Raw genomic sequence first — 13279 nt, 5'->3', positions numbered from 1 at the left:
TAGCGATCACTCACCGTCGGCTAATGAAGAATTATTATGGATGCCCGTGCATCCGTGTATCCATACATGTATGCCTATGTACATGGATGCCACTTTCGCTTTATTTATTAACCCATACGTTCATTGACTTTAGTTCATCTAAGACATCGCTGCCCAATTCCACATCCATAAGATGCAGCAGGCGCAACCGCGGCATCACTGCCATTGATTTCAAACCACTAACTACGTTTTTACACCCATTAAGATTGACAACCTCCAACGTTCTTATTTGCGATAGCGGAGTGACATCTGTCAAGCGCTCGCATGCCTCTAGATCAATCTGGACAAGAGTACGACTTTGCCCGAGACCACAGAGAGACTTATTTTTGATCATAGTTGCTTTTAAGCCCAACTCACGTAGTGCCCGAAGCCCACCGAGTGCACCGACACCTCGCACCACACTTTTGCAATTGTTGGCCCTTAAAACTTCAAGCGTTTCAATACTTGCAAGGGGAGACATGTCCACTAATTGGTGACACAAACTGACGTCGAGCACGACAATGCTGCAACTGGCGCAAAGGCCGCGTAAGTAGTCATCAGTCATTTGTGTTTCCGTCAAGTGGAGTACACGTAACAAATTCAGCTTTTCCAAACATGGTAGGCCGTGTTCGACATTTTTGCACCCCTCAAGATTGATTTCCTCAAGAAGTTTCATATCTACAAGCGGCGAGACGTCCGTAAGCCCCTGACAGAACTTAACATCAATCTTTGTAAGTGTTCCGCTGCGGGAGAGCGCAGAAATGGACGTATCCGCAATAGAAGTTGCACCAGCATAAAGTTCACGGAGCGCAGGAAGCCTACCCAAGAGCCCTACACCTTTCGCCACATTTGCACACCCCTCAAGAACGATCTTTTGCAGCGTGTCAATCATGGAAAGGTGTGTCACATCAGTGAGTTGCGGGCACGATTCAAGTGATAGCTCGACCAAACTGCCAGTGGCCCGAAGTGTGAAAAGGGCTCTATCATCCACATTCGTTTCATTCAAGGAAAGCGTTTGAAGGTAAGGGACCCTGCCAAGTTCTCCGAAACCCTTTACCACATTCTTACATCCATCAAAACGAACTTTCTGCAGAGTCTCAAGCATCGAAATAGGTGACACGTCTGTTAGTTGTAAACAGTATTCGAGGGCAAGTTCGACAAGGCTGCGGCAGCAACTGAGCCCACGGAGACATCGATCTGTAACGCCAACCTCTCTTAAGATGAGCACACGAAGGTACGGCATGCGGCCAAATTCATTAATGCCCTTCACTACATTCTTGCAGCCGTCAAGCCTGACTTCCTCCAGCGTTTCAACAGCAGAAATGGGGGACACATCTGTTGGCTGCGAGCAGGACTCAATGAAGAGCTTCACAAGGCTGCGGCTACTGGCGAACCCACGCAGACATCGATCTGTAACACTCGTTTCTTTCAAAATTAACACACGAAGGTACGGCATGCGGCCAAATTCATTAATACCCTTCACTACATTCTTGCAGCCGTCAAGCCTGACTTCCTCCAGCGTTTCAACAGCCGTAAGAAGGGACACATCTGTCAAATTTGTGCATGACTCGATTGATAATCTCACAAGGCATTTTCCAACACCGACATTACATAAATGCCTGTCTGTGACGCAGGAACCACTTAGATGCAGTTCACGCATTCGACTCATGCAATGCAGGCCAATAGCATTTGGCATCGTCCCAGCTCAGTAATGATTAATTCACCAACAAGGAAGTTGCCTAAATTGATAAAAGAGACAAAAACGGTAGCAAATACGGTGAGAAAACAGTGTTATACCTTAACTGAAGCACGTTCATCAAAAAGGCACAAACTTTTACGAGAGGATATTTACATATTCATACGTATCTTACCTCTTAAGACGCGTCACAACCGATACGAGCACCAGCCGATGAAGTTTAATGTGATCCCGCTATACAAATAAAGGCCACCGCCCGCACAAAGTTTGTGCACCAGCAGCCGCCTAAATGAGCGATAACGTTTTCCCATACAAACACACACCTACGCCGGTTCCTTCAGCACTCCGCTGTCAGAAATAATAACCGTTTTGGTTGGTTTCCCATGCGGTGTGCCATGTCCCTCAATTAACCTCACGTGATCAAACCCACGGAGCACCTGCCCGAACACCACATGCTTCCCATCAAGCCACGGGCACGGCACGGTACAAATGAAAAACTGAGAGCCGTTGGTGTTTCGACCAGCATTGGCCATTGACAAAATACCAGGACCACAATGCCGGCCCGCTTTCGCCTCAAAAGACTCATCTTTGAAGCGCACACCATAGATGGAGCAACCGCCGGTTCCGTTAGCTTTTGTGATATCTCCACCTTGAATCATAAAATCAGGAATGATACGATGGAAAATCGAACCCTTGAAGTGCAATGGTTTCCCTTCCGGTGTCGCTTTGGTGTACCCACGGCAGAGTTCACGAAAGTTGCGGGCTGTGATGGGGACCGTGTCATCGAATAACTCCATTTCTATGCGCCCCACGGGTGATGTGGATGCGGTGCCAAACCATGTATGACCATCTTGCACGGCTGTATCAAAATAAACAACGGAATTCTTTGGATTCTGCGGATAAGGGCTTGTGTACGCTTTACTGGCAGCGTAGGCGGCACCACCCACAAACACATTCATAGCGCCACCGAGCAAAAATGCAGAGGTGAACCGAAGGGGCATATCTCTATGCAGTGGGTCCTGCCTTTGGATTGCCGTCTACCCGATGAACCACTGCAACCTAATTCACCCTTTTTTTTTCTTTTTAAGGAATGAGGGGGGGGAAAATTGGAGAGCACAACATTCCGCTCCTATTCGCAATTACATCTTCGGCGGGTGTATAAAATCACAGAAACGATATAAAAACCAGCCCCTCCACGCGGAGACAGAGGGTTAGTTCAAGGATATAAGAGGAAAAACTCGAGAAAAAAAACTGTACTCCATGGAAGTTTCTTGCATTGATACTTCAGTCCACGGTGTTATTTTTCCCCCTCAAAGGGGAAAAAGCGGTGGAAATGACACACGTAAAAAAAAAAAAAGTGGCTTGCCAGACGAATGAGAACCATTCACCGTCACTCCGTGTTTTCGTGTACTTGCCACTGTTCCCTTTACACTCCAAAGACATTCGCTTTCCTCTTTCCTTTACTTTCTTGAACTCGCTCCCCGCGCTTTTCCGTCACCTAATTTTTATAAACTTACAGAGTGCCTTAAGTCTCACTGTTTAAACGAATTACGCCTCTCTCCATCAAATATCCCTATCGGGGTTTATGTCATCCTCATTTTCATTGCCTCGCCTACGCCGGTGACGTTTTACCATCGGTTCACCCTCCGCTTCTTCCCTCTGCTGCGTATCATTCTCTCCTTCAGTTGCAGAGCGAGCTGACCTTTTATGTGCTTTAAACCGCCGAAGATTGAGCTGCTGGACGTCCTGTTTACCAACGTGTAGTTGTCCTCGGAGGTTATTTAGTGGATCTGCGCTTACGTTAGCCGCTGTGGAACGTAATGTGGCCAAAACCTCCTTGGGTAGTTTGGTTGAGACCTTGAATTCTGCGGGTGTAGCAAAGGATGCGCGGCGGAGAATAAAATCGAAATTTGGTCCAATGTCTAACAGTCGGATATTTGCGCCAAAGTTCCTCGGAATCCCAGCAGCTGTGGACGGTTTGTGCAGTGCATAGTGCCGCATGCACAAAATAGTGTTCCCCTTTTCCTGTTGTTGCTTCCCAGTGCCATAACAATCTGTCGCCGGCGGCACACAAACGTCCCCACCATTGGCCGACCTCAGAGAAAAGGACAACACGCGGTCATATCCATCCAGGTTTATTTCCGTTTCACTGCTACCGCGAAAAAAATCAATGAGGAGGTTCTTCAGTCGTACGAATGTGGGGTCAGAGACAAATTCACTTCCTTCGAACACAAAAAAGGGTTTTCCGCCTAGTGACGCGAGATCAATCGCTTCGTCCCGCGGCATTTCCATTCTGTCCGCAGCGATGATGCCCAGCTCTAACATGTCAAGAATGTGGAAATCGAAATGGCGACCGATTACGAGGTTGTGAGGTCGCTTTTTGCTGTCGTTACCAAAACAAAACAATGAGCAGTCGTTCTTAAAACCGAGGAACTCCAGGTGCTCGCGTCCATCGAAGGGATAAAAAGCGTTACGCTTCTGTAAACGCTTGTTATACGGCTTCGTCACGGCTGTGAGGTCGACAATTGCATCGTTAACAACGCTGCTCGTCTTCGTTCCCCTTAAAAATAGAATCTTCTTCGGGTTCTCCACAACCTTCGGGTCATATTTCTTCAAAGCGCGGCGTGTTTTTAGCGACTTGGGCGCACGGCGCTTGAAGCCACCGATAGAGGACATCGCGAAACTACTCTGATGGAAGAAAAAGAAGGAAGACTTGAAAAGGTAGCAATAAAGGACAAACAACAGGGCGACAAGGTGATGAAAAGCAGCGAAGGGGGGAAAAAATCGCAATACAGTGAAGACTTGAGGGATGTACCGAGTGTATTCGCATTGCGTAGCTGGGCTTGGAACAGAGGGGAAGAAGCAACGCGACGCTAGACATAAGTAAACAATGTTCACACGTTGGGGAGTGGGAAAATTTGCGGTGTATTTCACTTTATGACTGCTTCAATAACCCCACCAATCGTGCGCCGCCTAATAGGAGTGGCAACTCCAATTGTTTCTTCAGCCAACTCCGCTTCTGAACGAGACCTTTTATACTTTACACCAAACTTTGAGCCGATAAAATGCAGTTTTCCAAAAGTTTCTGGTTTCCGACCCAAAACAACACAAAGTACGCACCCAATTCGTGATGTAATTGCCAAAAGTAGGAGAGCAACAGAAACTGTGTCAATATGAGATGCACTTAATTCGAGTGTCGCACTCTCCGCACACCTAATAGTCAACGTAAGTAACCGACCTGCCACAGTCCTTAAGTCAGTGGGATCTGCAGCACGTCGCGCAAATTGCGGTAGCGCATTCCTCAAAGCTGAGCGCAAAAAGCTGGCCTTGTGGAAGAAAATATGGTGCCGATACACACGGCTTCTCGCCTGGCCCTCAACAACACCGTTTAGGAGCTGCAACTCCTCCCGCAAGAGGGACACTGCGGGTACAAGCGCCGGTGAACGCTCCGTCATTGCACAACGCACTACACGGCATAAAAAGAGTTGAAAACGAAAGCGAGAGAGGGACAAGTTTGGATTTTAAAAAAGAAGATAATCGAAAAAGTGGTTATGCCACACGCAAAGCTGATGTGATACTTTCTTGCAAAGGTAAGCGGCTACTGCGGGACAAGTATAAAGTGATAAAGAACGATGAGGTGTTACATCCACTGGTTACACCCTTGCTTCCATGATTACACGAACAGCCCTCTGCCTCTCCAACCATGACGTTGCTTCGCTACCGCAACTGCTATCAAAATCAGTAGAGCGCAGCGCCCATACATCCAATTCGTCAAATGCATGACTCCCTTTCTGACGACGCATTATGCGCCCAACGAGATCCGCCATCTCGCAACTATCGCTAGCTATGGGCGTGTATGAAATGCACAACTCGCGTAGAGTTGATGAAACCTGCTCCACAAGTGTTAACAGTGGCTTTAGCGAAAGTTTATTATGTGCAAGAGAAAGCACCTCAAGACATGGGCTATAGCTTGATCTCAGCGCCCTGCCGAGAAACTGAAGGCCGCCACGGCCCCTCACGCCTTCACCGCCGATTCCGTTGTTGTCTAACCGCAATGAACGCAGTGGGACAGGCTGCGCCTTCTCGATGCTGTTAGCGAGCTGTAGTACACCAGTGTCACCAATATCACACAAGGAGAGGTCCAACTCGCATAAAAAAGGAAGCACAATATTCAGACACAACTTCTGGATACCACCGCCAATATTATTACCTCCTATACAAAGACGCGACCGTTCAGCAAATGTTGTCATTACCAACCGTTTCATATCGTTCAAAGTCAATGCGCTCCCTCGAAATGACAGGCAACTCCAAGTGCGATCCTTTCGAGTGAAAACCCGGACGAGCCGCTGGACATCTCGGGACCCGATGTCGCAACGGTCAAACACAACCCCACGGAGCGCGGGAAGTTCCAACAGCATGGCGGCAGCACCATCACCTGCACCGTTAAAATTATGCCCACTGATGTCAAGTTGAGTGACTTCCCTGCGAAAGGCCAGTGGTGCCTCTAGGAAACACAAAAAACATGTCTTGGTCAGCACGTTGCTAGACATATCCAGTGAAAAGCAGCTTCGCTTAAGAAAGTTGTCCAACCCAAGAAGAAATTCACTTAGATGAGTGTCATTCAAACGGCATAACCCTGCGTCGAAAGATTGCAGTGACGAACACAAAGAGACTGCAACGGCCAAAGACTTCATATCCCCACAGATCCCTTGGTTCCCACGCAACGAAAGCTTTTGCAACTTTTTGGACGACTTCAAGTAGTGCCCCAAGCCATCAACATTCTCAATGCCGCACTCCTCAAGCCGTAACTCCGTTATCGCATCTGTTTCTCTCAGGGAGTACAGTAGAGGCTCTAAATCCGCATACAAGGGAATGCCCCCGATGCTAAGCCGCGTCAGCCACCTCAAGCCGCATCGAACCGCGGCACTAAGCGTGTTGACAACTTGCTGCGCATCATGAAGGCTGGTAATGCTAGAAAAGGTTAAGCTTCGCAATTGCAGATGTTGAATTATGCAGCGCAAACCACCATAACAGTTGCCAGATAGCGGTGCTGCAGAGCAGTAGTTCTTAACGCACAAGTCAACAGAGCGACCAATGCATGCCGTTGAGTGAGCGAGGCAGTGGTACACATCGTCACGCTCGCCATGAGTGATGTGCACCTCGGGTCTTCCAAAATGCACTGCTTTGTGTGTTAGAGAGTCGCGGTCACACACACCGGCTAAGCAGCAACTCTTATATGCTCGCCGAGGTAAAGATGCCCTCACGAGTACAGAAGCCACATCTCTCACATGTGAGCCATGACGGGCTCGCTCCACAGACTTCGCACGATCCCTCTGCGCCTCACAAAGCAGCGAATACCACAAGGTAAATTTGTACGCAGCATCGAAAGTGATACGCTGTTTCTGCATCTTCGAAAAGAGAGAGAGAAAAAAGACACTGAATATTATATGGCGGAGAATCAGATCCCGACACAACAAATAAACCATTTGGCTCAAAGGTAATAAAAAGGGACAGAGAAGAGAACACCCACGCACCGTCACAATGCTTACGCCTAACACGTCTGCCACTACTTTGGAGCAACTCGCTGACCCCATGCCGAGCAGAAACAAGCTGGGAAATCCCTGTTACTTCCTGCTCACTGACGATCCGTAAGCACAATCATATCAGGAAAACAAAAGACACTTGATTCAATGTGAAGACAGACAGCAACTCAACGACACTCCACAGCACCTTCAAATGATCAGTTGCATGACAGAAGTGGAGTGGTCTTTCTCGAGTCGCTGACCCTCCTAAACTACCGTAGAGGTATCGCTTTGGGAGTTAAGAGTTAAGACCGCAAAAAAAGAAAAAAACATCCCTCACGATAAGCTTCAACTGTCGTATTGATCATAAAAATCTACAGTATTGAGTCCGGTGTCTTCTTTAAGGCTTCGCTAGAATCGATCCACCGCACGTTCCCGCACCCTAAAATATGTAAAACTTTGTCTTGTGCTTCATCATTTTCAACTCACAGCCAATCAAATTCCCCCCCCCTTTGTGTCTCCAACATTTAGGTGAGGGAGGAGAATATGCTCGTTAGAGACGTACGAGTCAAGCCGATCAAATTCATTCCTTACAACTCCTTACATTTTAACCGCGTGCCTTGGTCTCCCCCAAAGCTTCGGCGTTTTTACCTACCGCTTGGGAAGAAGAATATATGCAATCATCCCCACCGTAACATGAATCCTTACGCGGCGGCACGTGTCACCAAATAAGAAGATAGAGAACCGAAAGGGAGGGAAATAGCAAGAACACAGGGGGGGAAGGGAGCACCAGCCATCTCAATCAGAAAAGTAAACAAAGTTAGTCACGGATCACAGAAAAAAAGAGAAAAGGAGAAAGGTCACATTAAATAGATGTAGAATGAAACCATTACTCAGCGTAGTCGGCGCGCTTCACGTTCCGTTTCCATCAGAGAAAGCATGTCACCCTCCTTGCACGGACCCTTTACGTTGCGCACAATCGTGCGATTAGCTTCCGGTGATCCCTCCTCCGCCATGAGGCGAACGCGAACCTGAGTCACGTTACCACGGGAACCAGTGCGGCCCAGCACTTTGATGATTACACCAACTTGTGCCTGATCCGTCTGCTGCACGACAACCTCCTCCTGAGGGGCTTTCTTGTCCTTCTTCGTCGCTGCTGTCGTGGCGGCTGTTGCTACCTCGGCCATGGCTACAGAGCTACACATAATTTAAAAAGAATAGTATGAAGTGCACGTGTGGTAAAGTTTTGAAAAGAAAAAAAATAGGGGAGAGGTACAAGTTTAACCAAAAACGGTTATTGTATGTAGGGCATGGCACGAAATTACTCAATATAATGGAAAGTACTCACAAATAACCCAAAATATGCTCAGTAAAGGAAAAACGAGTCACATTAAAGAGATGTAGAATGAAACCATTACTCAGCGTAGTCGGCGCGCTTCACGTTCCGTTTCCATCAGAGAAAGCATGTCACCCTCCTTGCACGGACCCTTTACGTTGCGCACAATCGTGCGATTAGCTTCCGGTGATCCCTCCTCCGCCATGAGGCGAACGCGAACCTGAGTCACGTTACCACGGGAACCAGTGCGGCCCAGCACTTTGATGATTACACCAACTTGTGCCTGATCCGTCTGCTGCACGACAACCTCCTCCTGAGGGGCTTTCTTGTCCTTCTTCGTCGCTGCTGTCGTGGCGGCTGTTGCTACCTCGGCCATGGCTACAGAGCTACACATAATTTAAAAAGAATAGTATGAAGTGCACGTGTGGTAAAGTTTTGAAAAGAAAAAAAATAGGGGAGAGGTACAAGTTTAACCAAAAACAATGGTGTATACAAATGCATACGATATAACGGCAAAGACCAATACAGGTAGCAGCTTCTTACAACTATGGTAACATGCTCGCTCGCAGCATTTCTAAACGCTAACCATGACAGTTCGCCGTGCTCCGTTTTATTACTCGTGCCCTTCCAACATGGACTATTCTGTGAGAGACCTATTAAGAGTCGACAATAGTGAACGCCGTTGCTCCTCGGGTAGTTGAAGGGCGCAACTACTGATCGTATGCCATGAAGGGCAATTCTCATCACGGTAAACGTATGACTGTAAGTACACCCAGGTGAAAAAACCCATGATGCCTTGGCAGTCCATCCGGTCTGTTATTCCCCCGTGTCCGGGTATCAGGTCACCAAAATCTTTCATTTTAAATGCTCGTTTCAGTCCGCTGGCGAAAAAACCACCAAATGGCGCAATAAGGGATGCGAACGCAGCAAAAACAAGTGCATGTTGCTGCACCCTGGCGCACCTGATGGTTGTTAACCTGTTGAAAGTCAACGCTTGCACAAACGCAGGCATGGGGACATCTCGCTTTACAAATAGAGGATCCTTCTCACAGTGGAATGCTGAGTGGAAGTCAGTTTTGGCGCAGTACATGTGGGGAAAATAGCTGAGGAATCCGGCGAACCAAAAAGACCATATGATGGTAAAAACGAAAGCCCCAACGAAGCCCTCCACAGTCTTTTTGGGAGAGAGGGCCAGCAACTTCGTTCTCCCAAAAAGTTTACCAAAAATATATGCCCAGGTGTCATTGTTTATAACACAACTTATTGGAAGAACGAACCAAAGCATTCCTCGCATTACATTTGATATTTGGGCGTACCCTTGAGCAGTGACATACAACAGAGTCATTACAATCGCCGCGAGTTGCATGAACTGGTAGCGATACATCCCCTTGCGAAGCGACAGCACAAAACCCACCATCCCAACGAGTGGAAAACCAAATGCGATCATCCAAGCATTTCTGTAATACCTCATAGCGCCTGGGTATGTTGCTACCAAGGGGTCACGTATGCTATACGCTGTCATGGAAAACATTGTAGTGCAAAGAAACCATACTTTCATTATGAAAACTGATGGCAGCTGCTTGTTCTTTCTCTCCCGTTGATTGATCCTGCTGACTTCATGAAACATCAAGCACAAAATGATGATAAGGAGGAAAATAATGGCTTCTGCGCCAATGGAAACGAGTCCAAGAAAGAAGTACGCCATGATCAATGAGAACACTGTCCTATTTATAAGGTCCTTGTAGTTGCGAGTCCTTCCCTCAGTTGTCATCAGTGAGCTGGGCCTTGGCGATTCAGCGGATGGAGAAATGTTCCCCTGAAGGGGCAAAAGAACCTGCTTGCTGGACTTGTTTTTCATCTAGAAGCTTTCACTGAAAAATGCAAGGTCAGAAAAAAGTGGGAATGGTTAAATGTAGAAAAGTTGAAGAAGATTTGCACTCCCCTCGACGGTACTGGTGGTGTGCCCAAAGCGCACAATAACAGATCATCTGGCCCAATAAAAAATATATATGAGGAAAACGCTAATGCGTCTTAAATCAACCAAATAGCTATCTACGCTCCCAACAAGGTTAAGGGTAAAAAATAATAATAATAATAATAGAAAAATAGAGGAGAAATGCGTCTTGCGAAAACGTGGAAGTACAAAAAAAATAAAGGAGCGAAAAAAAAAAATTACGCCGTTTTTAAACTAGATAGGGTACGTTCGTTAACAAAAAAAATCATTTAAAAACAACATTTATCTACGCACACATAAAGAACCCTTAAGTCAATAACCCTTTACAGCATAAAGATGGTGCAGTTGCGCAATCTTACACTCGCCACCAAGTTGATACCTTCCCATAATCGGGGTGCGGTAATCATACACTTAAACGGAGCAATATCCCTAAATCGCGTCAATTTACTTCACATCCAAAAGACGCGACGCCTAAGCTCTTTCCTCATCAACTGCACTTCCCGGCTACCCCCATTCGATAAAATTGACGCATTCTCCATAGCACGCCTTCCCAGGTAGTGAACAGTCTCTTTGACAGGTCCGTACGGAACATATTTAAAAACTGGAAAACCGGCTCTCTTAAGCGGAATTGTCAAGTTGTCCGACATGCCATACAATTGGGCAAATGCCACATAACCTTTAACAGGAGGAAGTTGGAGAACAGCCTCAGTTATTTCTTCAAGTGATTTTTGATTGTGAGTTCCGAACAGGGCCTCAAAACGTGTTTCAGGTAACCGGGCTATCTCTCTTAGTATTCGCTCAGCCACGGCTTTGTAGCACGCGTTAGTTTCCTCGTACGTTGGCCAAATGGGGCTTTTGTAATGGTATTTTTCTGCTGTCTCCCTCTCCTGCCTCATGTAGGCACCTCGAACAATTTTCCCCCCCCAAACCCACCCCTCGAGCTCTGCTCGGGTTAAGTCATTGAAAACACGGTCTTCGGTGTAAGTCAAATAGCATTGATATGTGTTATAAACTATAGCCTCCTTTTTATTGAACTGGCGCTGAAACTGCAACACAATATTATCAATGGCAAGTTGATAAAACGTTTGCTCGGCGTCAAACAAAACTCGCACCCGCAAGTCCTTCGCAGTCCGAACAATGACTGACAACCTCCAGTGCAAATGGCGCCATAGTTCGCGCTCCTCTGTAGTAAGTTTTGGAAGTTTGTCGATAATTATCTTCTGCACTGGTGTGGGATCCAGTGCAAGTACGGCCTCAGACACAACCGTTTTAAACTTGTAGTAGTTTGTCTTTCCTTCATTATTTGGATCGAGAACTTGTAAGACAGCATTGATCTCATCTTCTGTGTATTTTTGCGAAGAAGCCAATTTCGTGAGTCCCTTCCGCACTTGGTCACGCGTAATATATCGCTTGTGCTCCGTTTTTGTTCCCATCACAACATTACACTCCTCCACTGGTGGTGGTTGCTCCTCCGTAAAGTATTCTATCCAGTCACGGTGAACGGAGTGCAGGATTGCCGAGACGCGAGCGAGAAGCTGTGGATCACACATGCCTGTCACCTTAACAGCAGCCAATCCAACGCCACCCTCCGGTTTATGTAGTGCGGCATGTAAAACACACATTACGTATAGTTTCATGTTTTCGTCAAAGGCTTGCTTGTGAGGCAGATAGGTAACGGATGTGTTGTTGACAAGACTTGCCATAGACAAGTTCGGCGCTTCTGCAATACCTGGGGAGGGTGCGAAACCCTCAGCTTCAGCTTCAGCGGCATAGTCAAGAACAGATCCGATACCCAAATTTTCAAGCGATTTGACGGTGTTCTTGACCTCACGATCGGACTCGCCAGCACAAAAGTGGCCGTACACTGTCCCCTTCACGAGTGTGTTATAGGTCAAAAAGGGTCCAAAAATTGCCTCAGCACGCTTCATAAGAGCCACAGAATTGTTGGAAATGAATTCAAACTTGCAAATGCGGAGCACAAAGAGTGCGCGCAACAACCACCACAGAGATTTCTGACGAAATATGGATGGGTCCGAGAAATCCACTTTTGTCATGGTGCGGAGACTGGCGTCTTGCATTTTTACATTCGCGGCGGAGCGTCGGCACAGGAGGCGAAACATGATAGCTTAAATTACTCTAAGATTTTGTAGCAAACACAAAGAATGAGGTTAGAATAATAATAATAATAAGTTGAATGTTAGACCATCCGGAGTTATACCACCCTTGCGCCACATAACAAACTCCACTGCGCCCCACTGCTGCCCATGGTCCAAATGAGAGAAGAATGTAGAACGTAAGACCTTCAATGCTTTGTGGCACAACATAGACAACCCAGAGCATCCACGGGATGCCTTCATGTGCTCTTCGACAAACCGCCGCGGCACCATTTGATTTCAAAACAAACGATACATAAACACTCAAAGTAGAAAAAACAGGTGAAGAAGCGAATTTTTTAAAAATAAACTCAAAATCACGAGTGCAGGTGACGCTGGGCAAATAAATAAATAAATTCCAAGATACAAAGAAATCTCTCACCAATAAACGATACTAATATGTACTTAATGAAAGTATGGAGAGTTAACATCAGCATAGTGAGTAAACCTGCATACCTTGCGGCGACACCGCCTTTGGAAACAAATAGTGCTTTCAGGTATAGTTTTTAACCGTCCACTTAAGCGAGGGGATGTACGCACATTCAGTTCGAGAAATCTTCGGACCATTATCGTCCAATAAAAGAGTAAAGGAAATGCCAA

At 46.8% G+C, this 13279-nt stretch overlaps 9 protein-coding genes across 9 annotated transcripts; all 9 read right to left on the bottom strand.

Annotated features, from left to right (window-relative positions):
* Positions 1-100: 100 nt before the first annotated feature.
* TbgDal_VII170 (leucine-rich repeat protein (LRRP), putative) lies at positions 101-1714 on the bottom strand (the record flags this gene model as incomplete). Its single annotated transcript, XM_011776018.1, has 1 exon — positions 101-1714. The coding sequence occupies one exon, from the start codon at positions 1712-1714 to the stop codon at positions 101-103; it is 1614 nt and encodes a 537-aa protein (XP_011774320.1).
* A 323-nt stretch (positions 1715-2037) lies between these two features.
* TbgDal_VII160 (cyclophilin-type peptidyl-prolyl cis-trans isomerase, putative) lies at positions 2038-2715 on the bottom strand (the record flags this gene model as incomplete). The annotated part of the gene is made up of 1 exon (XM_011776017.1): positions 2038-2715. One exon carries the CDS (start codon positions 2713-2715, stop codon positions 2038-2040), a length of 678 nt encoding a protein of 225 aa, XP_011774319.1.
* Positions 2716-3277: 562 nt separating this feature from the next.
* On the bottom strand, positions 3278-4390 carry TbgDal_VII150 (ribosome biogenesis protein, putative; the record flags this gene model as incomplete). Its single annotated transcript, XM_011776016.1, has 1 exon — positions 3278-4390. The coding sequence occupies one exon, from the start codon at positions 4388-4390 to the stop codon at positions 3278-3280; it is 1113 nt and encodes a 370-aa protein (XP_011774318.1).
* Positions 4391-4644: 254 nt separating this feature from the next.
* TbgDal_VII140 (hypothetical protein, conserved) lies at positions 4645-5169 on the bottom strand (the record flags this gene model as incomplete). The annotated part of the gene is made up of 1 exon (XM_011776015.1): positions 4645-5169. One exon carries the CDS (start codon positions 5167-5169, stop codon positions 4645-4647), a length of 525 nt encoding a protein of 174 aa, XP_011774317.1.
* A 198-nt stretch (positions 5170-5367) lies between these two features.
* Positions 5368-7308, bottom strand: TbgDal_VII130 (hypothetical protein, conserved; the record flags this gene model as incomplete). Its single annotated transcript, XM_011776014.1, has 1 exon — positions 5368-7308. The coding sequence occupies one exon, from the start codon at positions 7306-7308 to the stop codon at positions 5368-5370; it is 1941 nt and encodes a 646-aa protein (XP_011774316.1).
* An 821-nt stretch (positions 7309-8129) lies between these two features.
* Positions 8130-8441, bottom strand: TbgDal_VII120 (40S ribosomal protein S33, putative; the record flags this gene model as incomplete). Its single annotated transcript, XM_011776013.1, has 1 exon — positions 8130-8441. The coding sequence occupies one exon, from the start codon at positions 8439-8441 to the stop codon at positions 8130-8132; it is 312 nt and encodes a 103-aa protein (XP_011774315.1).
* A 213-nt stretch (positions 8442-8654) lies between these two features.
* Positions 8655-8966, bottom strand: TbgDal_VII110 (40S ribosomal protein S33, putative; the record flags this gene model as incomplete). The annotated part of the gene is made up of 1 exon (XM_011776012.1): positions 8655-8966. The coding sequence occupies one exon, from the start codon at positions 8964-8966 to the stop codon at positions 8655-8657; it is 312 nt and encodes a 103-aa protein (XP_011774314.1).
* Positions 8967-9209: 243 nt separating this feature from the next.
* On the bottom strand, positions 9210-10430 carry TbgDal_VII100 (phosphatidate cytidylyltransferase; the record flags this gene model as incomplete). The annotated part of the gene is made up of 1 exon (XM_011776011.1): positions 9210-10430. One exon carries the CDS (start codon positions 10428-10430, stop codon positions 9210-9212), a length of 1221 nt encoding a protein of 406 aa, XP_011774313.1.
* Positions 10431-10975: 545 nt separating this feature from the next.
* On the bottom strand, positions 10976-12646 carry TbgDal_VII90 (proline oxidase, putative; the record flags this gene model as incomplete). Its single annotated transcript, XM_011776010.1, has 1 exon — positions 10976-12646. The coding sequence occupies one exon, from the start codon at positions 12644-12646 to the stop codon at positions 10976-10978; it is 1671 nt and encodes a 556-aa protein (XP_011774312.1).
* Between the last annotated feature and the right edge of the window lie 633 nt (positions 12647-13279).

This window comes from Trypanosoma brucei, chromosome 7 (genome assembly GCF_000210295.1).
Source record: "Trypanosoma brucei gambiense DAL972 chromosome 7, complete sequence".
In the NCBI taxonomy this organism is placed as follows: domain Eukaryota; phylum Euglenozoa; class Kinetoplastea; order Trypanosomatida; family Trypanosomatidae; genus Trypanosoma; species Trypanosoma brucei.
Note: the sequence above shows the minus strand (reverse complement) of the source record. Positions and strands in the feature narration are given on the sequence as shown.